General features: G+C 50.3%; 2 protein-coding genes across 7 annotated transcripts; both read right to left on the bottom strand.

Annotated features, from left to right (window-relative positions):
* Positions 1-34: 34 nt before the first annotated feature.
* Positions 35-5,044, bottom strand: tmprss5 (transmembrane serine protease 5). Of its 6 annotated transcripts, XM_029843894.1 has the most exons (14): positions 4,555-5,030; positions 4,196-4,314; positions 3,555-3,693; positions 3,175-3,255; positions 2,859-2,972; positions 2,423-2,564; positions 2,204-2,317; positions 2,069-2,112; positions 1,804-1,966; positions 1,538-1,722; positions 827-925; positions 566-708; positions 292-444; positions 35-202 (listed from the first exon to the last, which is right to left on the bottom strand). In XM_029843894.1, exons 2-14 carry the CDS (start codon positions 4,196-4,198, stop codon positions 194-196), a joined length of 1,389 nt encoding a protein of 462 aa, XP_029699754.1. In that variant the 5' UTR covers positions 4,199-4,314; positions 4,555-5,030; the 3' UTR covers positions 35-193. The 6 variants fall into 6 exon arrangements, 5 of the variants coding, with proteins under 5 accessions (XP_029699754.1, XP_029699750.1, XP_029699751.1 ...); XM_029843890.1 differs by having other exon boundaries at positions 1,804-2,112; positions 4,555-5,034; XM_029843891.1 differs by having other exon boundaries at positions 1,804-2,112; positions 2,423-2,558; positions 4,555-5,034.
* A 3,253-nt stretch (positions 5,045-8,297) lies between these two features.
* zbtb16b (zinc finger and BTB domain containing 16b) lies at positions 8,298-25,694 on the bottom strand. Its single transcript, XM_011608532.2, has 8 exons — positions 25,447-25,694; positions 24,583-24,762; positions 22,358-23,591; positions 20,824-20,921; positions 17,666-17,752; positions 11,930-12,100; positions 10,785-10,952; positions 8,298-10,697 (listed from the first exon to the last, which is right to left on the bottom strand). The coding sequence occupies exons 3-8, from the start codon at positions 23,512-23,514 to the stop codon at positions 10,468-10,470; spliced, it is 1,911 nt and encodes a 636-aa protein (XP_011606834.1). The 5' UTR covers positions 23,515-23,591; positions 24,583-24,762; positions 25,447-25,694; the 3' UTR covers positions 8,298-10,467.
* Positions 25,695-25,712: the final 18 nt, after the last annotated feature.

Here is a 25,712-nt window from a genome sequence, read left to right as displayed (position 1 = left end):
CCAGAGATGCAGCAGCCAGTGAAAATAACCAGGCAGCTTCAAAGACACTTTATTCGGTACATAAAAAATAAAACGTAAATGCATTTATATTTATCCGGGTCGTAATATGGTAAACACTGTATAACATACATTCATTAATAAATATAATTGTCAAAAACATCCGTCACTTCCTTTGGGGCTTCCAGGGCCTTCCTCAGTAGCTCTGCAAGCAGAACAAACCGCTTCAGTCATTTCAGTCCTTTCACATCTAAAATGCCGCCGACATTCATGTGCACATGAAAGGCAATTTACCTCGATCATGTCATAAATCCAGCCCAAGAATTCAGCAACTTTGGTGTAAACTCCAGGATGGTTGGGCTCAGCGCAGCCCGAACCCCAGCTGACGACACCCACCAGCCTCCACACGTTTTCATCCTGGCACACCAGAGGACCCCCGCTGTCCCCCTGCACACACAACAGGTAGACACAAACATTCAATAATGGCTGATCCTAAACAAATCCGAGATGAAAGAATGAATGTTTAAAACGTCCCTGCGGGGGGCGCTGCTGAAAATACCGATCTGACCTGACAGGCATCGACTTTTCCCTCCGTGTATCCGGCACAAAGCATCCGTGACGTGATCTCCCCATTATACATGCAGGAGCTGTTGCACCTCTTTGTGCTTATAATGGGAACAGGTGCCTCTTTGAGGGTGTCAGGTGAGTGTGCTGAGGGAGAGGATGCAGAAGGATGCTCTTTCAGCACACTTGGCACACTCTATCATCATGTGTTAGTACACTTGCGGCATATATGAATATGATTTGGAGCATCGCCACGGCGTCTTACCCCCCTCGGGCTGCGTGTATCCCCACCCTGATATCCAGCACTGCGTGCCTCCTGGCGGATCATAATCATATTGAGGCAAGCAGACAGGTCTGATTGTATCTATATAAAGGGGGGAAAAAGGAGATATTTCTTCTCTTCCACCTGGCATTGCGGACAGCTAACAGCGCAAAAGCGTTTCTGATCGGGCAGATTTGCCACGGCTCTTCTTTCACGCTGGCCGTGAAGCCCCGCTACATGTTTATTTCATATCTGATTTGTCTCAGTTTTGTTTCCTAATTTGCTCCCCCAAGTTTTAACTTGAGCTTTGAATCAGGTCAAGTTCGCATACCGTTGCTAATTAGGCCTCCTAGGCCTCAGGCCCTTCAAACGTCGATGTTTTTTCCTTGTCTTGTTTTGCGAATTGCTTGTTTGACCCTCGCCGTGCATAACAAAGCGTCTGAAGGGCTTCGGCAGCACCTGGGTTTTATTATTCTGGCTCCTTCTTTCATTGAACTTGTATGAAGACTTGTTGCTGTAATACATCAGGGGAACTGACATTGTGTTGCAAGCATGTCTTTGTGTCCTTTTGTATAACCTTTTACAGTGTTGGTTACTATGGAAACAGTGGTGAATAGAGCCTGCACACCTGGCTTCTATAGGAGGTGTTGCCATATAGAGAAAGCAAAACGTGGCACATTTTGCGGGTCTCGTCGGGAGGCTCTCCGGACTGACCTGAGAAATTCAGCGGCGTCCGTAGCTTCATCAGAGCGATGTCGCCGTCGTGGCTCCTGTGGTTGTAGTCCTTGTTGTAGATGATCTTCTCCACGGCGTACCCCGTGTGCTCGGCCACTTTAGCCGAACCGCGCGTGACGATGCCGGCGTAGACCACCCAGCTGGACACCTGAGGTAGCCTGTAGCTAACATTTTGGATAACAGAACGGATGCTAACACGAGGGGACTGATCCGGTGGTCATCTTAGACTTGGAGAAGAGGCGTACTTGTGCACGCAGTGGGCCGCCGTGACCACCCACTGGCTGTTGATGATGGAGCCGCCGCAGGTGTGACGGTTGCTGTAGTAGAGGCTGACCTGCCAGGGCCACCTGCCCAGGGTGGCCTCCACTCCTCCAATTATCCTGGGCAGCTTTGCACGCGTTCCGCACTCTGAACAGAGAACCGCTCGTGTCAGCCTGACATCTACTGGACATTTCATTTCCCCCCAAAGAGCCGAGAAGAAGCAGGAAGAAAAAGTCTCTGTTTGCTCACCGAAACACTGCAGAGCAATGACCTTCCCTGTAACGCAGCTCCCTCTAAAAAACAGACAAACTGCGTAGCTAATGATGCGTAATTAATATCGGTGGCTGCCTCATAACCACGCTGCCCTCGGAGAAACGGCCTCACCTGAGTTGCCAGATATTTTCCAGATTGCTATTGTGCTCCGGGGTGATTTGTACGAAGCCGTCAGTGTAGTTCGGCCCGATGTCGGTGAGATTCACTCCTTTGTGCTTGGTCAGTCTGGGAGGAATTTAATGAGAGCATGGAAATAGATGTAAATGATGTCAGTCTGGTTCAGATCCACAGGCTGGCCCGGTGTGCCGTGACCCGATTGTAGGCCCTGACCTGAGGTAACCCAGCTGCCTGCACACCAGCGTTCCCAGTGAAGAATTCCACCTCTCGTAGCACACGGGCAGCCAGGCGGGCAGCTTTCCCAGCTGGATCTCCAGGAGGGAGTTCTCTGGGCTGATCCTGTAAAACACTGACCCTGATTGATTGAAAATCCCCCCAGAGATGGGTTCTCGGTCGGTCAACAGTAATGAATCTGCTACAAGAGCGAAATGATAAGGAGGCACGCACGCTAGCGGCTATGCTACTGAGGTCAGCACGAGCAGATATCAAGCCCATACATGGGGCAAAGGGTTTCTCTCTGGGGTCAACAAAAGGCAACCAGACACACAGATTTGAATCGGAATTTTGACGGCTTTTCTTTGAGAGGCCTCGTACGAGCAACTACGCAATGAGAGTATTATTTGGAATGGGCTCAGCAGGGAATTCAGACCTTTCTTGGGCTCGGACGGGGAGACGTCCTCCGTCACATTGCAGAACGGCGTCTCCTTTATGTCCCCTAGTCCCACCGGAGTGTGGGAGAAGGACGGCCTCAGCAGGAGTTTGACTGGAAGCAAAGGGGGACATAGTTGAGCAAAAAACAACTAAAAAGTTGTCAGAAATCCCAGATATATGGGGGCCAAATCTTGGCTCCGTTCTGGGGACAGTTGCAACATTACAGCAGATCAGTGGCTGCGGCTAGACATTTGTTTCCTGTCGCTGGAAACAGCGGCGCTAATTAGAGATTCCTTCTCAACACAATGACTCACCTAGAAACCAGACACCTACAGCTAAGCCTCCCAGGAGGGCGACTGCACACACAGCTGCCAGCAGCCTCACCAGCCTGCGAGCTGAAGTAACAATTATGGCCGGAGTTAATGCCTTCTAATCCCAGAAATGAGCTGTGAAAAGCACTAAATGTCAGCTGTTGTGTGTACTACATCGACACACGGTGCACAGGCGGATGTTAATAAGCTATATCCTACACATGCGTGACAGTAATGAGCAGAATAGCGAGTTTAATCTTCGCATGGACGTTTTTATGAGAAATTGTTGTTTAGGGTCCGATTATTGCTTCAATTTAGCCTCGTGAGCGGTATTTATGTGTGGTGTGTACATTTACAACGGTGTGGGATGTGTTTACTCGTACCGTGGCTCACAGACGGTATGCCTTTTAACCAACCCGGCTCTCCCTTGGTCCCCGGCACTCCTGCCGTTTCGTCCAATGACAAGCTCTGGCCGCTGGCCGCCGGGTTCTCGATCACCGATGATGCATCTCCATCCAGACTCTATCAAGAGGACATTAGGCGCATCAGGCCTCGTTCTGCCTCATCAACAACGCGGCGTAAATCCCAGATGTTGAGGCGGCCGACCGCTCCAGGTGTGCCGGGATTCAAAGCGAAACGCCTCCCAATCGCTCTCGAGTTGTTGGGACGGAACCCTTTAGAGAGAGGCTATTTTTCCGAGCAACATATGGAGCGTCTTACAGCAGGTCCAGCCTGCTGAAGACCTGCGGCCGGATGCCGCCTTGCCTAAATAAACCCTAGTAAATCTGCGCCGGCTAATTGCTGCGTTGAGTTTGGAGCTGCGACAAGTGACAGAGAGCCCGAGCAGCATAGGCGAGGGCGACAGGCAAGAGATGTGCGGCGAAGTGAGAAGGTGCGACAGAGGCGCGTGTGACACCTGGAGGGAGCGCACGCCGCGAGCGAGAACAGCCGCTAAAGCGAGAGCGAGGCTGCTGCGAGTCAGCAGGAGGGGGCTGTCGGAGCCCAGGCGGCCCCGGGTCCCTACCATGTTTCCCAGAAGAAAAGGAGGCTCATCGGAGGGCCCGCGCTGGAGGCTGAGAGGTCCGTCCCGCTCGCCGCTGATGCGCCGTTTGCCATTTGCCAGAATGCAACTCTGGACTTTCCCTTCACAAAGAGACAATGAGGTCAGCAGCGTTTGAGAATGAGGCCGTTGTTTGTTCGGGGGGGTGGGGGGGTCACGGGGGCCTGTGGAAGCCGGCTGAACCCGGGCTTTGTTGACGCGAGGGTGGGGGAGCACCTCTGGAGATACCTTCCCCGCTGACCATTGATAGGAAACCTGGGTTGCTAGGTAACAAATCTCACCTGGGCCAAAATGTGTCCATTTTCCCAGAGAAATGTTATTACCTGACAGCTCGCAGCCTGTGGGAAAAGGTCATTATTGCGGATTGTTGAAAAGGCGTCAGGGGCCCATCATCTGGCGTCCAGCACCATCATCTCTCAATCGCCGGGAACAAAACTAAGCCTGTTCGGCCGCCGCCTGCTGACAGAGGAGACTCTCTCCTCTCCCGTCTTCTCGCTCTTCTTCTCTTTTAAAAGTCAAGCAGCTTTCTGTCGATGGCGCGTCTCCCGTTCTCAAAAGCGCCCTTTGTTCGAGTTCAAACGGGAATCGTAGCCTCTAAAAATAGTTTGGATAATAATAAACCCGCAGGCGAGGAGGGGACACGCTCGGCGCGGAGATGTTGTTTCAGGGAGATCAAAGTCTGGCTCGGTGTCAGCTTCCAGGTGACACATGTTTATCTGGGGGGGATAAATCATATTCCGTCCATCCAGCGAGGACACAAAGGCTGTCTGTGTCTCCCGCTGAGGCCAGGTGAACGCCACACCTGTCAGGGACTGAATCGCCCTCCCCTAACAGTTGTCATCAGGAGTTATTCAGAAATCAAACACGCATGTGCACGGAGGTGTTACAATATTGGTATTGTGCAGAGGAACGTTGGCTCAGATTCTCGGGGCCTCGGTGTCTCCCCCTGCTGGCAAGAGCCGACACATCACTTTTTTAGGACGGGGAAAAGCGACCATTTTCTTTAGAAATTTGACTCTGTTTTTTTATGCGCTGTAGTTTTGTGTTCTGCATTCTGTTTTAATAATTTAAAAAAAACATTAAAATCAGGGAACAAATATAAAATCTTTCTTTAGAGATTCAAAGTTATTTTCTCGGTTTTGCTTCTTTCTCTCAAGCGCTGGCGCATGAAAGCGATCATGTTTCTGATTTTTTATTTTAATAGAGTGTAGGACAAACAGATACTGCATGTATCTATAGATTTTCCATGTCGTTCTTTTGGCCATACATGCAGATTTCCTGTCTTGGACATGACCTTGATGGTGTTAGCAGAGGAGGCCTCTCAGTGAGAGCTGTAATCCGTTTATTTTTCATTTATTCATGTAGCACATTTGGCGACTCCAGCGAGATCAGGCTGGCTGGAGCCCAGTTGGATACGGGTCTGCCTGCTCTCGGGGGGTGGCAGCGAAATCGGACCGGCTCCGCTCTTATCTCAGCCTGAATCCCCACTCGGGGATCCCACCATCTAAAGTGCGTAAAGCAGAAGCTGCTTTTTCATCTGTGGGTAGTGTCGTCCCCCCCAGGTCCAGCCCGTCAGGGCGGTTGGAAGCAGTTCTGCTGCATGTGGGCCGTCAGGAGACTTGTGCCATTTGATGCTGTCGGCCGTGACCTCCTGGCCGTAAGCTGTTCAGCAAGATGGCCATTAAATGTCGGTTTCCCCACAAACGCAGGCCAGAGCGAAGCTTGTTAAACGCAGCAATTAGTTTGGTCAGACGTAACAACACAGCCGACTGAGTCTTAAACCCCCACTTTACTCCTTCTGCCAGGAGTGTGTTCATATTTGTCAATTACATCTGGCTCCAGAGGCAATGGTTAGCGCTGGATCAGACACACGCGTTCTTGTTTCTGTGTACATATGGGGACCAACACATTATGGTAAAAGAAAAACAAACAAAAAAACTACAAAGTTGATCAGGTATTATATCAAGTGACATAAATATTGGTTTATGTTAATGTGAACTGCGATCGCTTGTCACAATTATGCGGAGTCAAGTGCACAGTGAAGGTCGTGGCACAGCAGTGCAGACACCAATAATGGACACCCCTCCTTGATTAACACACACACACACACAGACACACACCCTTGTTCTCCTGTTTTTGTGAGGACTTTCATAAGGATCATACATTTACCGGCCAATTACTTTGCTAGTAGAATCAATATTTTGGTACTCCTAAGTACAGGAACAAACACACACATTCTAGTTTGTCTATCTTTGTGAGGTCTTTCATAAGTATATTTCTCAGCCCACTACTGACGCTAACCTAAAACCAATTCTAACCTCAACCCTAAAACCAAGTTTAAACCCTAAAACAGTCCTTTGTAGTAAGCAGGACCAAAATGTCATCACTTTTCAAGTAGAGTATGTATTTTGATACAGTATGTAGCATACACACACGCGCACACACTGCTGCTGTCTGTGCTTCTGTTATTATGTGTTTCACCTTTAGCCAGACATTAAATGCTGTCTTCAGCCCTCCCTGCACTCAGCGCTGGGGACACGCTGCCCCCTTGCGGCAGACTTGAATAATTGATTTGCTGAGAACGAAAATAAAATTCCGCCAAACTTTCAATATTGCCTCATTATACTGTGTGTGTCAGGCCCGCTGCAGGTTACATTTGATGAAGATGGAAACTACTTTGGATATTTCGGCTTTTAATCACGGGGACATTTAAAATTGATGACAGGTTTGGCAACAGTGCGGCCTTATCATAGCCCGTTAATGGTATGCATTTGTGTCTGTATTGAAAGTGGCAGTTTGAATAAATAGCTGTCATGTATGTGTTTGCGCCTTGTCTTGTAGAGGGAGGCTAATGATAGCGGGGACGGGGAAAGCAGAGCCGCTCCCCCACCAGATGGAGGGTAATGTGGTTTGCTTTAGCTGCCCACCACGCTCACTCTAATTAAACAGAGGAGATTGCATTAGCGCAGGCTCCCACTCAATCTGCTTCTCTGCTGAACGCGGCACGCGCTGAGCCGAGGTGGGGGTGGCGTGCGCGGCGGCGGTGTGTCACCGAGGTGATTGTCGGTTGAAGTATTGAAATGCTAAATCAGGAGGGGAAGAGCACCGCCAGAGCATTAGCAGGTCAGCGGGACCGTCGAAAGGATGCCGGAGGGGAAAAAACCTCCATGTTTGATCGAGAAGAGTTCTGGTCGGCAGGGATTTCGGTTGTTCGCAAGAACTTTTCTTGCACCGTTGTTGCATCTGCACGGCCCATTTAGCTGCACTGGTGTTCGCGTGAGTACAGCAAATCCTTGCAGCACTAATTAAAAGGTAAGCCCTCGGCCCCCTGTGCAGGGGTCTATATAACATGTCTGGTGCCGATTCTTGGCTCCCTTCACATCTGGGACAAAGCCCGGGCCAGCTGTTGACCTGGTGCGGTGCCATCAGAGGTCACCGCAGAGCCGGGAATCCAGCTGTCTGCAGGTTGACCAGATGACAAACAAACTGGGTAAAGCGGCAGAATGGCAGCTTTTGTGACAGGGGCCAAAAGTCCCGCTGGAGCTGGGGCCACGTCAGGGGCGATGGAGTCAAATTCAGGAGCGCTGTAGAGGTGACGGCGATTGCTGATGCACGACAAAGACACCTGTGCTTGAGAAAAACAAAGCTCACAAATACATCATAATCATAAAAAAAAAAAGAAAGAAAGAAAACCGTTTCCAAGTTGGACACTTAACTATCACCATCTATGTTCTACTTCATTGGTTCTCCAGCTATGCTAACCCGTCTTGTGCACAACTGCGTCGTGGAGTTTTCGGAATCAGACGAGCCACGAACAAAAAGCTTCATCCGATGCGATGATTGACAGCTAAACAGGATAAGGAAGCAAACAAGTTGGTGACAGGGCGGCGGTTCAAGCGTCCTTTTCTTAGATGGTGAAAAAGCTAGCGGCTAACATTCCAGTAAACACTCCAAAATGTTTGCATGAATGCAAATCAATGGATCGAAGCTCACGCGTTTGCCCCTCTCGACTCCGCGAATTATAGTTTCATCACGGAACACGGACGCCTAAAAAAAACACAAGAGATGCATAAAATAGCAACATGTTTTATTCTTTTTCTTTTTTTTTTAACCATGCCACCAAACACCGACGCGTACAGAGTTGTGCCTGAATCCACACCGAGAAAACACTTTCACGCACTGTAGTACAAAGCTGTAATGAAGGAGGGATTTTTTTCTTTGCTTTTTATTTTCTCTTTTTTTTCCCCTGCACACATGGCAAAAAAGAACAACCCTGATTGGACACCAGGTCGAGCTTTGATCTGGCCCTGAGGTAGACGGACATCCACATCATCTAAACAATACTAATCACATCCCGCTAGGACACATCAAATAAAAGGACATTTGCATTATCACAACATAGAAAGATAAAAGAAAACCCTTTCCGAACAAAAGTGCTCTATTTCTTTTGGTCCACCGAGGAAAATCCAGTTATAGTGCATGTTCATGGAGGATAGATACAGTGAGCACGTGTTTTCATGGCACTGAGGCTTCTTAGTTACCGAGGCCGCCAAACACACGCCAAGATTTTGCTATTTTACACTCTTTCCACCGGATCTCAGTCCATCGTCACTTCAAAGGGAACCGTTTGATAAGAGTTTGAAACTTTATTTTTTTTTAAATGCAAAACGAGTATTTAGCCACTATCACAGTATGTTGCTTCCAGTTGCAATGTTCAGACAAAGTGGATCTACATGGCGGTCTATCTTTGATTAACACTGAACAAACACCCGGGAAACGACTACCGATAGCACAGATCCATGTACTCAAGCACGACGACGCTCTACTCAGAAAAGAGGCACGAGGGAGGGATGGTGATCGAGTCGGAGACTTAGAAAACACGCGTGAAGATGCTTCCCCCAAATCATATACAAAAATACAACAGATCTCTAAGGCCTGCGGAAGGCTCGCGGGAGGGAGGAACAGACTATGAGGGCTGGGACGTCACAGTTACACGAGGACTCGCACCGCCCGGCTCGCTTTGATTCATCGCCAGAATTTTCTTTTCAGAACGTAATTTTCTTCTTTTTTTTTTAGAAAAAACTTTTTTTTCCTTTCATTTTCAAATCTGCGTCCGAGAAAAGCCTTTTTCCCCCTTCGATAGGACATCTATATACTCAACTGTTTAAAAAAATACACAATTTGAGACTGACACCCCCCCCCCCAATGTTTGACCTTAATTGTCCGAAACCTTAAAACTAAATCAAAGTCAGTGGAAACGGGAACGAGGTGGCACTTCGCTCACCTCGAACGTAGCGGAAACAGACGGAAACAGACGCCTGTTTTTTTTTTTTTGGTAACAAACAAACAAACAAACAAACACAACACCGTATAAATAAGCAAATCGTTTACAGCTAAAATGGAGGCCTGCTACCTTGAAAACGATAACACCCACTGCAAGAAAGACGAGGTGAGTGAGAGATCAAGCGCGTGAGGTCACGGGTGGCAGCCGTTCAAGTAAAACATGCGGGAAAAACACACACATACACACACGCACGCACACACACACACACAAACCCAAACAAACAGCTGAAGGAAAAGCGGAAAATAAAAATTGTCAACGATTACTGCACAATCATCGGCGACCGGTGTTCCACAAATCAGTCGGATAAAGAGAGAAACCTCCTGGCGGGCCGCGTTCGACCACATCGAACCTGCACGAGGAGCGAGGAGCGGCGAGCGAGGAGCGGCGAGCTTGAGGGTGTTTTGAGGGCCACGTTAGACAGCTGCTGCTGCTGCTGATGATGATTCTGCTAATTTAGGAGTCGCAAATGTTCACAGTTTGTTGCGTTTTAAAGATATAATTTGCTGCTTTCCTCTCTAGCGATGGGCGCCGTCGCCAGGCCACAAAAATGTGACGATAATCTGATGTTTTTTCGGATTTAATAGTAAAATTTAACAGTAAAAATAACAGCCCTAATATAGTACCTGCTTGTCTCTGTAGTCAGCTTAAAAAAAAAAACAACCTTGTATCTCCCAAAATGGCAACATCCCACAGTGAATTTATCAGTTTATACGAAAAAAGCGCGATTTTATTTATTTATTTATTTTCAGACCCATGAAGAAACGTCATATCTCTGCACAAAAATCTCTGTGACGATGAAGTTACAAGGTTGGTGACAACGCTAACACATCGGGCCCGGGGGCAGGAGGCGGGGTCGGGGGGGCTCGGGGGGGGGGGGGGGTCCAAGACCTGCTCAGACGTAACAGACGTACAGGTATGTCTTTTCTATCCTCCAGTCCGCCGGCACGTCCTCCGGCTTGTGGCCCTTCATGTGCTTCTGCATGGCGGCCAGGCTCGGGCAGAAGTCCTGGCAGATGGTGCACTGATACGGGGACGCTCCGTTGTGAGTGCGCAGGTGCTTGATCATGGCCGAGTAGTCTCTGGACCGCTGGTGACACAGCTTGCACTCGAATGGCTTCTCACCTGCAAATTTCAACCAGGCAGCTTTAGCTCCTGCGCCGGGATCCGGGGGCCCCTCGGACCCCCTCAGGACGAGTCGTGAGCTCTCACCTGTGTGTACGCGGTAGTGCGTCTCCAGCTGGTGCTTGAGGCTGAACCTCTTCCCGCAGCCGTTGCACTCGTAAGGCTTCTCCCCCGTGTGGATGCGTTTGTGGCCCCTCAGCGTCCCGTCGTCTCTGAAGCAGCTCCCGCAGTACTCGCACTCGAACGGGTGGTCACCTGAAAGCAACAGTGGTGTCACGGTGGGGACGAACACCCTATCTATTAAAGGGAAACGCTCTCCTGTGCTGACGTGGTCAACCAAAGGCCGAGGCCTTCCTGCGACAACGTGGTTGCTAACGCTATGACACGATGACGCGGCTCTCGGCCGTCTGCTAACCGCTAATAAAAGCTCCGCAGGCATATGCTGCTGCGTTCTCTATACTGTAGTTAATCTAGTTCTCTCCTAGGCTGAGGATTTGACTCATCTCCAGTGACCTATGTGCCTCATTATCTCAGTGTCCACAGCAACAGCCAAGTCAGAGGATACATCGCTCTGCTCATTACAGGCCGATTCTCTCCAATCCCCCACCCCACTGTGGAGAAGATGACATTTACAAAATGTTACTTCCAAGCAGAACGGCATACAAACAAGATATGGCGCTACGGCCAAAACTCCATTCGCTTCTGTCTCTTCACATCTATTATGTATTTCTCCTGTCTAGACATCAAGCCGTCGTGACAGCTGGGAGTGTTATTTAAGGTAAAAGAAGAAAGGGGGACATCTTTTCAGTAAATATCTCTCCGTCTCCTGCGGCAAGAAGACTCACCCTCGCTAGAACACACAGACAAGTCATTTCCATTTGCTTTTCCTTCAATATTTATTTGGGTTCCCTCTATCATTTCGGGTGAACCGCACTAGAACTGACAGCTGTGAATTGCAGAAGCCCAAAGGCTGCCGAAGAACCCGAAATATAAACAGGATGAAATTGCCCGAAATATGCACCGGCCAGAACAGTACAGTGCTGTCATCGCAGAGGTGAGTCACGGAGGAGAGAAAGGAAAAGGATGCGTGCAAAATTGACTATAGGCTTAAAGCAACCTAAGGAAATTAACCCATATACCAAAATAAACCTCGCTGTCTTTGTCTCTCTCCCTCCGCTCGCGTTTGATGCCACCATACTGGCGGCTAAATAGCCCCCGAAATGATCGTTTACCCGTGTGCGAGCGCAAGTGTCGTTTCAGGGTGGTGTGGCTGGGGAAGGGGCGCTCGCAGTGGCTGCAGATGTAGCTGTGCATGCCCGCGTGGACCTCCATGTGCTGCTGCAGGGCCTTCTGGGTCTGGAAGCGCTTCGCACACAGCAGACAGAACACCGCCATGTCGGTCCCTGGAGAACGCGCAAGACACAGACACAGTTATTTCAGTACCGTACACAGACAGGGTCTTAAGTGGGAAAACTGGGTCACTTTAACTTTGTGCGAGTCCTCAGAGGGAAAAGCTTCTTTCAAAGAGCAAGTGCCTCTACCTAAACTAACTCCCCTAAAAGCCCAGAGGCGCTTTCAGCTGCGAGTCTTTATAAGTTCTATTTTAAACCATGAAAGTAATTGTTTTCTTTAAGAATTTCCCACACAATGCACAGCATGCCAATCACACAATCAATGGCTCCTTCCTGGTGCGTTAGATGTGTAATTATTCTCTTCATTCCCCATCAGGAGTCAGCTCCAGCCTGTGAAGTCCTCCGTCTCTGTGCTCAAAGAGCGGCTGATAGTAGCTCCACCCTAAATGATGCCTACACGGCGCGCTCCGTGCAGAATGTTAAGTAGTGATATCAAGCCATTAAAGGCAGGACTGCAGGAAAAAACACAATCCAGTTTAATCCTGTGTGTGACCTGGCATCTCTTTGGGGCTGCTTTCCTGTTGCACAGAGTGTGGAGCGGAATACAGATAGGCAGACGCCGGCAGGGTAGCTCCAGCCGGAGCGGCTCTGCCAGGCAGATTTGACGGCTCTTGTACAGTCGACATATGATCTGCGCAAGAGAGCGATCCTCCATTCTCTCCTGGCGTCGACGCTGACGCGGATTTCGCGCGCGTGGGGGGAATTAAGGGAAGGTTAATAAGCTGTTTGGGGGTATAACGCGCATATCCTGGAGAGTAAGCCTTTAATATGAGATTATGAAGCCCTGATTTCTCTGTCTGCTCAGGTTGCAGATCATTTACAATGCTAGCAGGTCCCATTGCTCCTGACTCAGATTCAATCAGACATCTCCAGCGGAGGATCATTAGTAAACAGAGGACTGTGCCAGCACTTCATTGGAATTCAAGTGGGGTTGCTGTGTCGCATTTAAAATGCAGTCTGATGAGGTCCACTAAATCAAATCATTTGTTACTGTTATTGAAGTGCCTTGAGGCAACTGGCAATTAAATTGGAATTAAAGTAGGGAAAGGGATACAGCACACTCATACTAAGAGGGAAGAGTGTCAGATGCTCGCTTACCTTTTGTCAGGGCGGCAGACAAGCCTGCCCAAACATCTGAAGGCATGAATCACAAACATTCACTGCAGCCATTGTTTACTTCTCTCTTTGCTTCCCACCCTTCCCATAGCAAAATCGGCCATTTTTCTAATTTGTAACTAATTATCTAACCTGCACGTGTGACCCCCCACCCCCCCAAACCTGCGCTAACAGGGTTGATCCTCTATAATCATTAACAGAGGGAAGATGGGATGAAAGACATTCCCTGACCTTAACAATCCTGCAGGGAGGCGATTCGCTAGAGTGAACTGCACCTGTTCGGAGGCTCCGGCCTGTGGACTTTAGCACAAAGGGGGCACAATGAGGTTCAGGGCCTTAGTGACCAAGCCCATTAGTCATAGGCTCCTCGCACTACTCCTACAGTCCTGCTCTTTATGCCGTCTCCTAATGACCGGGACCCTTTCTCACCCGCCGATCACAATATTTTAGCTGAAGACAAAGGAGCCTCCCTTCCAGGCCCCTGCACTCCCCCACCCCCTCTGCTCCCCTTTTATCTGCTGACCATACAGGAAGTCCTTCCACGGCCTCTCTGCCTGACTCATACCATGTGCGCTGTCCACCAGTGACGATTTATGGAAAATCTGAGATATTCCAGCACCTTCACCCTCCACTTTGAGTACTTTCTGCTGCAATATTTGTTGCTTCCAGCAGGGGGAGCGCTTTCTGTTCCAATGCACCCCAGTAGGAGTCCTCAACAGGCTGAGGAACACCTTATCCTGGTTATAGACGCTTCAAAGCTCCTTTAATCAATCAAGAAATTCCTTTTCCCTTTTTAAAAAAAGATTAAAAAGAATCTATTGTCAACGCTTATTCCATGCTGCCCTTGTATTTTCCTCCGCCTGCTCTCAAAGTTTTCATTGTCCCACTCTGTGACGGTAGCGCGTTACTCCACCGACACACTCGCTCCGATGTGTCTCCTGATCCCTCTGTCACCGGGCGACAGCGGAAAGCCGAGGAAATAAATACGACAAATATTCCGACGCAAGAATCTGACTCTTGATCTGAGCCTGACAACGGGGCTGGCAGCTCGCCTGTTTTCGGGTTTTTTTTTTCCCTCCCTCTTTTTGGCGTTGGCGCAGACGTGACGGAATATAAAAATAACAAATAATATCTTGAAGTGTAAACAAAACCTTTCGGAAGGGGCGGGGGAGGTGCAGGGAAGCTTCTGCGTGTGTTCTCGGTGGCGTTTCAACTCGTCGCGCTCTGTTAACTTTTCAAACGCACCAGGATCCGCAGTCGTGGAGTTTTCCAGTAAGCTCGGGTAATAAGTGCAAGGAGAGCTTCTTTATGGGAGAATAAGCCTTAAAGTTGGCCGTCATTGCCCCCTGCGTTCTCACCCTTAACCAGACAATGGGCCTGGGATTTGGGCTTTAAGGCACAGGATGACCTCTGACCCTTGGTCCTCAATGGAGTAAATACCATGTAATCAATGGTATTCCTCAAAGGCTGGAGAGTTGACCGAGCATTGTTTGGAGTGTGAGAGAGCCTTAATAGGGAGTGTAATCATTTACCAACTCCTCCACGTGGAAGAAAACACAAACATTTACTGTACGATTACGGGAACGTTTGTGTAAGAGCGCAATCTGATCGGCCTTTCAGGAGATCTCGCGGGTTCTCAAACGCTCGCGCGACAGAACACGACCCGTCTTCATGCATCTGCGTCCCCCGACCGAGGTGGGAGTCGGCCACGCTCTCACGCTGCCCGAGACAAAACCGTGTGTCCAGGCAACCAGATAGGATCATGGTCCTTGTTGGGGTGAAGTGTTGGAGCTAATCCCTTCATTCACAAATAAGCGCAGCCTGTTTCTTTTCAAGCGCCGAACAAAAGTTTTCCCACCCTGAGAATCTGGGAGTAAACCCACCGCGGGCCGAACAAGAGATCGCATTCAGCGATGGCTGCAAATCGGGATCATTCGATTCACGTTAATCCTCGGTGGCCAGGGTCCGCCAATTAAACCGGCCGATTAGTGAGTAATTTGCCTTTTACATTTGTGGAAATATCTGGAATCTGACCATTTACTCCAAGGCTAATTTAGTAAATAATTGGTTTTAGCGGATGATCGTGAATCCCTGCTGCGTTCAAAAGCCCAATGTTTATAGTATTACGTCAGCTATATATAATGTCATGTTTTCATGACGCTGAGGCCTGACACAGCACATTTACAGTGCGCTCTGGTTGTCAGCCCGATGGAGTGACTCAGTTTCACATGCACACTCGAGCACCTGCTAGACCTCACGTGACCCTGCTGCCTTCGTGTTCCCGTCAGTGTTTGTGCCACATGTTGCAACTCCTGTCCCGAGCCTACCTTAAACAACCCCGGTGGCGCTCGCCAGACCTCTAATCTACCCGAGTGAGGAAGGACTGACTCAATAATTGATGCAATAAGAGATACGTTGCTCACGTTTAACCACCATTCGCGGCGTTCGCTTGGTTCAGGTCAGATGGGGTTCGGCCGATAGCACATCTCTCTCCCTGAAATGGCGGCTCATCATTTGAATTTGTGCATCACGTCCGTGCGGATAAACAATCTGCGTGCGACAGCCGCGTGTTTTTCAATCAATTAAGCGCGAGTCCAGTATGAATGACAGCTGGGCACTAATGAAAGGACGCCGGGCGATGACAGACATGCAATTAAGCGTGCTAAAAGGTCTGCATTAGGAGGACTGCATTGTAGGGGCTGAGCTGTATCTGAACGAACTACAAGGCTGTTTAATTAGGGCTCAGGCTGAAGGTAATATTATTCACTTGATGAAGCAGCCTGTAAAGTGTGGAAACAGCAGCAGTGCAGCTGCTGCGGGGACACAAAAGCGGCACTATTATGGCCTTTGCCTCCGAGGCGAGGTGGCAAAAACGGTTAGCCAGCACGCTGAGCAAATACAGCCCCGTTTCTGTGCCTTGTGCAGATAAGCCAGTCTTGGGTTTTCCAAAATTAAAAGCTCAGTGCCTCAGAGTCTTGACTCGCTCTGGCGAAACAAACCCCTTTGTTGTGCGAGCCGTTCGGAGACAGATCCATTCTCTTATTTTGGGTGCTGACAAGTAGGTCAGAGGAGACTATGACAGTGCTGCAGTGAGCAGTCAACAGCAGCACATGATGTTGTTTTCCTTCCAGTTCTGGCAACACCAGCAGCTATCCACTTGCCCTCAGGAAGCGCTCACATACCTCTTACCCCCTCTACTCTTGCCACAGTGCTGTCCATCCCCAACCCCCCCCCCTTCCCAACTTCACTAACCTACGGCCATTTACCTCTGACATATTAAAATGGCAAATGAGACTGTTAGCTTGAGCCGTTTCTGCCAGACTGCTTCAGAGCAACGACCCCCAGAAGTAGTATTATTTGCTTTCCAGAGGAGGGTGGACAACAGCGCTGCAGCTGCCGGGGCCTGACAAGTGTTAATCGGCTAAGAGGAAATTTGTTTGGCTCGCTGGAAACGCCACATGGCAAATTAAAGTCGGGCCTGCACAAAAAAAAAAAAAATACTGGCTGGAAGATGGAGGGGATTAAAAGAATCCAGGTTTCTTTCTTGAAAAAAAAAAGGCTGCAAATTTCAGCACATCTGGAAGTGCTCCCCCAGCCGTTGCCGGCGTCTTTAGCTTTCAGACCTATGAGACGTGTAAGGAAGGAGGGTCGTGCGTCACGGCGGCCATGATAGGAACCGGGTGAGGGAGTAATGCCCTCCCGTCCACTGATCTGGACACGGTGCCAGGCTGAAACCGAGCTGGGGGTGTTTACACGCGGGAAAGATGAGGGTAGAATCTTCTGGGCATCGTTAATGTCCTCATCCATTAAGTATTCATAGTGCGTGTGTGTGCCACCTGGAGTTACAGTTACATGCCAGCGCCTCAGAGAGGGCGATCGGCTTTCTCCAACAGTAACAGAAAAGGTGTAGAATCAGACACGGTCAGGTGTGTTTGACCACGACGCGGCTACATTTATGCTATCGAGTTGTCTGTTCTTGATCGCCTCCATTGTCCGAAAGGCAAAAGTGTTGCCATAAAAGGCCGAGCGTTGCACATGAACCATTCCCAATTCACTCGTGAATATATTTAAATACTTTCAATCTGTTTTTTCTCTTCGCTTGTTAGCGTTTTGGTCGGCGTGTTGGCGGAGCGAAATTGGAAGCTCGAGGATTCCAGGGGTCCTCGCAAGTGGCGAAATCCCGCTGCCGCTACTGTAAACTGTCATGGTGGGATTGAAATGTGTTGGGCCTGGATGCCAGCAGATATTAGTGGGTGATATGGGAGAGGGGCCCTCCCGCCTCCCTGTGGATGAATTATTGAGCATCGTGACAGGAACAGTTTAGTCCAGGCCAGCATGACTGGCAAATTCAGATGAAGGTTCGCGTCCCGCCGTCACGGTTTACTCGACAGCTCGGCGTACACTCAGGTAAAACATGATGTGTGTGTGTGTGTGTTTTACCTGTGTGTGTTTGCCTGTGGGCTTCCAGAGCATCCTCGGAGGAGAAAGTGGCTCCGCACTGATCGCAGATCAGAGCCTCCGCGGGAGCTGTGGACAAAATTTATGAAAAGGCATCTTAATTAGGCCCAAATTACTGTTTGGAAGCACAGAGCAGGTTCGTCTTCAAGAGAAAATCGTGTGACAAAGGATGGGGGGGGGGGGGGTGGAACAAAAGGACCCCCCCTCAAACACACACACTACAAAAGTCACCAGAGGTTTGTCACACTCTTGCGCTTTTCAGGTGTTAGCATAATGCTGCCAGCACAATGGGGCAGGGAATGCGCCGTTAAAAACACAACTGGGATGAACAAAAGCAGCAGTCAGGGTGCAACAGCTCTTCTTTTTTTTTTCTTTCTTAACAACAACAAAAAAAAGAAAGCAAAAAAAAAACCACACAGAGGCGAACTGAAGAGTTTTATTTGCCGTGGCCTGTTATCAGTCTCTGAACAGTGAGCAGACTGTCTGCCTGAGAGGCCACAGAAGGACTGGGTGTTCTCTCTACAACAGACGCTCCCCGCCTACAGCATATCCATTTATCAAAAAAAGAAAGAAAAAAAACACGCACACACACACACTCAGAGTCAACACCCCAAATCCCAGCGCACGCGGTGTAACTACAGCTCCCAGTTCACCTCTGGAATGCTCCTGTCTGCCGCGATAAAGACATGAAAAGAGACGAGTGTGCGCGGCCTGCGGGAACGCCTGATTCTTGTCCTCACCTCGCACCTGCACGGACACACACACACACACACACACACACGCATGCAGGCAGGCAGGGTCGATCTGCACACACGGGCTAGCTTTCCCTGTCACATGCGCACGCGCACGTCTGCGCACAGCTGTCTGGATGTGGGTTGGCTCTCGCAGAGATGTAAATCGGTTGCAGATCCATACTGGCCCAGGGCTCATTCACTGATCTATTTTCTGCTCAGCTGGCTTTAAATGAAGTTAAAATGACTCATTAAAACACCCACAAGCTTTGGGAACTCTGAGCGCCGCAGCCTAAATGTGGTCCTCTTTCAACGCGCACAATGTCTCCGTGCACGGCGACACAAGGCTGCTGCAGCCACAACACCCCCCCCCCCCATCCCTAAGAAAAACCCAAACCTCTATATTTCCAGAAACAATAGTTCAAAACCAACTTGTTACTTTTTTGAATTGTTGTTTTTTTTTAGCCCCCCCCCCCCACCTCCAAATATAAAAAAAAGCATAAATCTTGGTAGAGAGTGCTCTTTCATACAAAGAGCAGCGCTGTAGATCCTGATGTTGTGCGACGCTGTCCAGTGTGCCGTGTTGTGCGGCGCGAGATTGTGTGATATGGGGAGGGGGGGGGGGACATAGTGCATTGTCTTGTGCAGTCAAAGGCACGGAGTGTGCTCTCATCCATAAACCATCAAACTGTCTCCAGACGCGGCTGCAATCGTCCTCCATCAAAACACTTTGTCTGGCATACCAAAATAAGAGCCAGCATCGAGCTGAATACCAAATCAGCCCATTAGAGCGGCGCAGCACTCGCTCCTTAGCAACCGGCGGGATCTAAGGCTGCTATACCCAAATACACAGTGACAAAGACAGGAGATCTGTGCCTCTTTTTTGGGTTTTTGTTGTTGTGTTATGGGTTGACACCCCAGGATGGTGTGTGTGTGTGTGTGTTTGTGGGTCTGTGTGTGTGTGTGTGTGTGTGTGTGGGGGGGGGGGGGTTAGTATTTAAAGGTGTTGCCAGCGGGGGCATAACTGGGATGTAAATATATATATCTGCATGTAAATAAATAAATCAAAGCTTGTTTTTGATGGCTGAGAGGAATGGACGGCAGCGGCTGAGAGGAGGAGGAGGAGGAGGAGGAGGAGGAGGAGGATGAAGGGACGACTCAGGTGAAGTTTAAAGAGGCAGATTTTCCCTCGGCTGTCAGCAGAACGCCCCCCCCCAGCCTTTCTGGGAGAGGAGGGTGGGGGGTGGGGGTGAGAGGACAGGGACCTCACCTGGTCTGAATTCCTTTTTTGGATTTCTATTCATTTTTGGTTTCATTTTTAGTCCCACCCCCCTCCCCCAGCTCCACCCCCCCTCCCCCCCTCACTCCTCTCCTCTCCCCCTCTATTTTGGATAAAGTAGCTGGGAGAGCAGTCAGGTCTGATTAAGTCTGCGTTTGGGTACAGTGTGTTCCTGGACACACATCTGCGAGCGAGCCATCACACACGCTTCGGAACACTGGCAGAACACCCAGGCCTGCCGGCAGCTGATGATGTCATCACTCAGAAGGGGCAGAGCTGGAGCGCTGCCAGAGCCTCCCAAAAAAAGAGAGGGAGACAGATAAGAGAGAGGGGGGGGGCAGAGAGAGAGAGGGGCAGAGGGGGGAGACAGATAGATGGAGAGAGAGAGAGGGAGAGGGAGGGGGGGGAGAGAGAGAGACAGATGGAGAGAGAGAGGGAGAGGGACAGAGAGGGGGGGAGGGAGACAGATAAATAGAGAGAGAGGGACACAGAGAGAGAGGGACAGAGGGGGGGCAGATAGATGAGAGAGAGAGGGACAGAGAGAGAGAGGGACAGAGAGGGGAGACAGATAGATCAGAGAGAGAGAGAGAGAGGGACAGAGGGGGGAGACAGATGGAGAGAGAGAGGGAGAGGGAGGGGGAGAGAGAGGAGGGAGAGAGAGGGGGGAGAGAGAGACAGATAAATAGAGAGAGAGGGACAGAGAGAGAGAGGGGCAGAGGGGGGGAAGACAGATGGAGAGAGAGAGGGACGGAGAGAGAGAGGGACAGAGAGAGAGGGACGGAGAGGGGAGACAGATAGATGAGAGAGAGAGGGACAGAGAGGAAGAAAGAGTGGGGGAGACAGATAGAGGGAGAGAGAGAGACAGATAGAGGGGGAGAGAGACAGATAGAGGGAGAGAGAGAGAGAGGTGGAGGGAGAGAGAGAAGGCACACAGAAAGGATTCAAACACAGAAGAGAGTTAAAGATACGCATGCACGGAAAAAGGGGAAAGTGTAGTCTGAAGATTCGGAGCAGCTCTGACTGGGGGGGGGCTACAGACAGGTGGGGGGGGTGGGGGGGGGTCAGACAGGTGCATGTGAGAGGCAGCAGCAGCATCAAGAGGTCGGGAACGCGCGGGAGCTGCTAAGTACCTGTGTGCGACAGCATGTGCATCCGCAGTCGCATGCTGTCCTGGAAGTGTTTGCCACAGTACTCGCAGCCGTGGCCCCGCTCCTCGTTGTGCAGCCTCCTGTGGGAAGGAAAGACACACGCACACGCACACACACACACACGCGCGCACACACACACACACACCAACGCCGGTGATCCAGACGCACTCTTGTGGAAACTTTTTTTCTCCTTCTCTTTTAACTGCATCATTGTCTCCGGGAACAAAAAGAGTGAATCACAGCGCCTGGATGCTGAAACGGAACCGTCGATAAGATATCTGGCTAATTTCGGGGCGCTGACGTGCGCGCCGGCCCCTGCCAGCCCGCACGTGCACGCGGACGTCTTAACGCGACGTGCAGACACACACTTATCCTGTAACGGCAATGAAAAGGAGAGAAGGAGACGATTCGCCGAAGCTCCCGCCGGCAGCGAGACCCATCATATCATATCACACACACGCGAGCGTGCGAGGCATCTGCACTGTTATCCTCATCTCACCCCCCCACAACAGAGGGGAGGGCCTCCCAACCGGTCCACCGTTAGAGACACGGCACGGCCAATGTAAAACAGGAGAGCCAGGAGACTGAGGGCATGCAGAATTTTCTTATTTCACGTTTTTACACGCCATTAAAGCCAATCCGGCTACTATTTGCTGCATTTCAGTCCTCATCTCTTTAATTTATTTACCTCTAAATATGTATAAGAGGCAAAAAAAATCCATTCTAATGTCATTTATTATGATTTAAAAAAAACAACCACAAATTCTGACCTCCTAGTTAAATAACTGCATATTTCTAAGCGTGGCAAACGTTTCCCTTTTTATCCACAGCCGCCTCTGAACGCAGCTTGTTGCTGCAGATACAGGTGAACGGGCAAATGTCAATCTGCAGCCTGGACGTATGCTCACTGACCTGGCTGCCGGCCTACAGCTACCTCATTACATCCTCCAGCAGCGCCACCAATGCGTTCGTCTGCCTCCGCCAGCGGGAAACGTGCACCAGTTAACGTCCAGCAGGATGTTTCCTCCCGCCCCGACGTGACGGCTGAGGAGTGGGTTACAGATCTGTACGTCTGGCTAATCTGATTAGCGATGGGCCAAATACTGCCGACCCGCAACGGTTAGCGGCGGCCGAAGCTAATGGAATTTGTCATCGAGCTCCTCCGTGACATTTGTCAACGGCGAGCGTATGAATAAATAACAACATCAACAAAAAAGGAGGAGCAGCCATCAGTTAGCTGAAGTGTCTGGACCCCGTCCCCGCTGAGAGGAGCCTCTCTGAAGGACGGGAGTGACAGATTGTTACGTGCGGCGCGCGTCAACGCAGCCAATCAAGCAGAATTTAGATAAACAGACTTTTTAAATTACAACATACGCATACGCAGCGGAGCTTATTTCCATTAAATTCCTCCACTTTTGCAAATGCGCCTGCAGGTGCCGGCGTGAATAAATCAAACTATCCTCCGACAGGTAGATTTGGGAGCGCTGCCCTGATGTCTGTGGTGCGTTCGTGTTACCTGTGGTGCTCCATGGCCTGCCTGCTGTGCAGCTGGAGGCCGCACTCGCCGCAGCAGTGCTGGTTCTGAACCTGGCCCTCGTGCCTCATCTCGGCCGCGAACTGGCCCAGCCTGCTCAGCAGCTCCCGGTGCAGCAGGCCCTGGTGCAGCAGGCCGCTGTAGGTCCTCGGGTCCAGGGGCATCCCCAGCGACGGGGCCACAGAGACGGACACCGGCAGCACGCCGTCCCCCGCGTGGTTGGAGGGCAGCGAGTAGATGGAGGCCAGGTGTTTCTCGGTGATGCCGGGGAAGCAGTCGAGGGCGTTCCCCAACACTTGGCCTCCGTCCTCGGGGCCCGAGTGGAGCTCCCGGGCGCTGGTGATCACGCTCCCTCTCAGAGGCGTCCCCGGGTCCTCGTCCCTGGGCTGGTCTGACACGCAGCTTCCCTCCGCGGTGGTGGAGGACCGACCCTCACAACCGTTGTCGTCGTCCACCTGCATGTCCTCGGACTTTATGCTCCTGCTGAGCCCCAGCGGGGCCTGGGCCAGCTCTTGGGGCTGCTGGGAGCTCTGGATGTCCACCTCCACGTCCAGCTTGGGGATGGAGTCGGGAACCGCTTTGGGCTCCGGATCGGGAGAGCTTCTCTCCGTCATGTGGAACAGGGCCAAGTTGTGCAGAGCGGCTGTGCGGCTGTGTCCGTCCTGTATGGAATGTTTGCTGGACATCAACATGTGCCGCCAGTGCCTGGCCCGGCTGTGGTCGCTGTGGTCTCCGGGGTTGTGGTTTCTCGCCGCCACCTCCACCGTCTGCTCAGCCTGGATGGTCTCCAGCACCTTCAGGCACTGCTCCTCCAGGTACTCGATCTCCAGGATCTCGGCGGCGTACAGCAGGTCGTCCAGGTCCTCAGCCGTGGCCTGGAGGGAGGCGGTGTAGGCGTACTCCAGGATCTGCTGGAAGGTCTTGGGCGACAGGAAGTCCAGGGCGTAGCGCAGGCTGCTGCGGTGGAACAGGATCTCGAACATCTTACTGGTGCAGGCCAGGATGGTGCGGTGCGCCGGGAACTCCTGGCCGTCCACCGTGATGATGACGTCACACAAGGTGCCGGCCAGACGCATCTGATTGGCCCGCTGCAGGAGCGTGCTGGGGTGAGTGGGGTTGTGGAGCTGGAGCACACCCATGTTGATCAGACCCGGTGCACCCGCGCATGAGGTGTGGCCGTCCCACCTGCTGCAACTGCCTTCAGCTGGCTGTAGGTCTGGATTCAGATGGAGGAGAGGATCGTTAGTGCCCGCCGGGCTCCCGCTGTGTCCTAAAAGTCAGTCAATTACGCGCCATCGTCCGCATCACGCACCCAACATTCTGGCGGAGGGGTATTTCACGTGCCAGACACGTTTTTTTTTTAATTTTTTATTTTAATGAAGAATCACAGACTGACAACAGGTCGATAGAAGCGCAGCAACAGTTTCCACTGCAGGTGATCACTCAGAGCGGTCACGTCGCCGGAATAATGTCTGCATACTGAGAGGTGACGGTTCAATTCATCAAACACGCACGCACGGACGCGCACAGGCACGCACACAACCCTCAACAGGTATCCTCGTTATTAGCAGATGCCTTAAAGGGGCTGATTGGTTCATTTAGGCGGCGCACGTGCGTCATTAAAAGCGCTAAAAGGCAATTATGGCGCACAGCTAAAAATCCATAAAGAAGTTATGGAACTGTCAGGCGGCTACCGGGGCGCCTCTGTGCACGGTGACAGGACCGGGCATGACGGTCAGGATGTGCCCGAACCCTCCGGTGATGCTGACGGGCTTTGCATCCTCAAGTCACCGCGACATCAGCGCGCATCAGGTGCACACGCACGGAATCAGCCCGGATCGTCTAAATCCACGGCGACAAAATTAGCTGCGCCTCGGCGACTAATTATGTCACCGGCGTCGCCTAAATATGAAAGCTTTGGAATTGTCCGCCTCTAGAATCTTTATTTTCGTGGACAGTCGACAGAGCTTCAAGTTTGCAAAACCTTCAACCCAGCCGCAGCCAAACTTGGGTTCCCTGCACACGCGTGCCGTGAAATTCAAATATCCCACTTTAAAAATAAACAGCAACAACAAAAACCCCCACACACAGCAAAATACCCCAAATCTGAATAACTGGAACGTGACTGCGCCTAAAAAGTAGTTTTTAAAGAAGGCGGAGGGAAACGGAAACGCTGAAGGTGGAGACGCGTCGGAGTTGTTTCTTACCTCTGAATCTGTGAGCGTCCGCCGCTGATTATCCAGGCAACATGATGGTTACACATTTCACAGAACCCGCTCCAAACTCAGTCCTGCTCCAAGTAAGCAAATCATCAGCCATCCGCGACAGTCAAGCGCGGGCCGGAGAAATGGCACTTCCGCCCAAGGATTTCACAATAAAAGATATGACTTCGTGACAAAAAATGCAATTTTTGATACACACATATATATACACACACACACACATATACACACACACAGACACACACATATACACACACATATATATATATATACACATACATACATACACACACACACACACACACACACACACACACACACACACACACACACACATACATACATAATACACACACATATGTGTGTATATATATATATATAATGCACTGTTTGACCATGTCGAGTGGTCAGTTTAAAAATGTTTGAAAATTCAAAAGGAGAGGCAAGAAAACACATCTATCTATCTATCTATCTATCTATATCCAAATGATTCTGCTATTTGGAGCTGTTCCTAAGATCAGAAAGAAGCTGATTCTTCTTGATATACACAAATTAGTATATCGGATATTTAAAAATGGAGACAAAATGGGACATTTTACAACAATTTGCAGACATTTTAACGTATTCTGATGAGTGAACAGTCATACGTGCATTACGTTGCAGCAGTTAAGATTCTGCATCGACTGTTTGCTTAAAAACCTGCAATTTATTTGAAAACGTCTTCCTGAAATTTTCAAAAAGCTGAAAATTGGAATGACATAATAATGCATTTAATTGCATCTACAGTATTTTAGTACAATGACAGAACTACTGGCGATTTAATTACGTTCCATGTCGACGTCCCCTCACCTTTATTTTGACGGCCAGGTCAGCTGATTTCCGGTTACACCTTTGCTGACTGCTGCTAGATTTGTCTCTCTGCTCATCATCTTTTGAGGGATATCAAGGTCTCCGTTCCTGCTCTTTCCCAGACTACAGATCTACGGGTCATGTGAACTCCCGAAAGGTTTGTTGTCCTCAAACTGCAACACAATTTCAGCACCAAACCGCCGACACTCGTTTAAACCGGGCCAGTCTCCGGAAATGAGTTTTGGAAAAGAGTGTGAATGAAACAA

This window comes from Takifugu rubripes, chromosome 11 (genome assembly GCF_901000725.2).
Source record: "Takifugu rubripes chromosome 11, fTakRub1.2, whole genome shotgun sequence".
Taxonomy (NCBI): Eukaryota; Metazoa; Chordata; class Actinopteri; order Tetraodontiformes; family Tetraodontidae; genus Takifugu; species Takifugu rubripes.
This window is presented reverse-complemented; position numbering and strand designations above follow the sequence as displayed.

Bases quoted from the DNA above. Each gene is read 5' to 3' on its own strand.
- zbtb16b (XM_011608532.2), bottom strand. From the start codon at position 23,514: ATGGGTGTGCTCCAGCTCCACAACCCCACTCACCCCAGCACGCTCCTG. The intron at 12,101-17,665 runs GTAAAACACACA...CGCGTTCTCCAG, and splicing joins CCACAGGCAAACACACACAG to GGACCGACATGGCGGTGTTC. The intron at 10,953-11,929 runs GTAAACGATCAT...TGTTGCTTTCAG, and splicing joins ACACTTGCGCTCGCACACGG to GTGACCACCCGTTCGAGTGC.
- tmprss5 (XM_029843890.1), bottom strand. The intron at 2,113-2,203 runs GTGAGGCCGTTT...TCTGTTTTTTAG, and splicing joins GAAAATATCTGGCAACTCAG to AGGGAGCTGCGTTACAGGGA. The intron at 445-565 runs GTCAGATCGGTA...TTGTGTGTGCAG, and splicing joins GAAAAGTCGATGCCTGTCAG to GGGGACAGCGGGGGTCCTCT.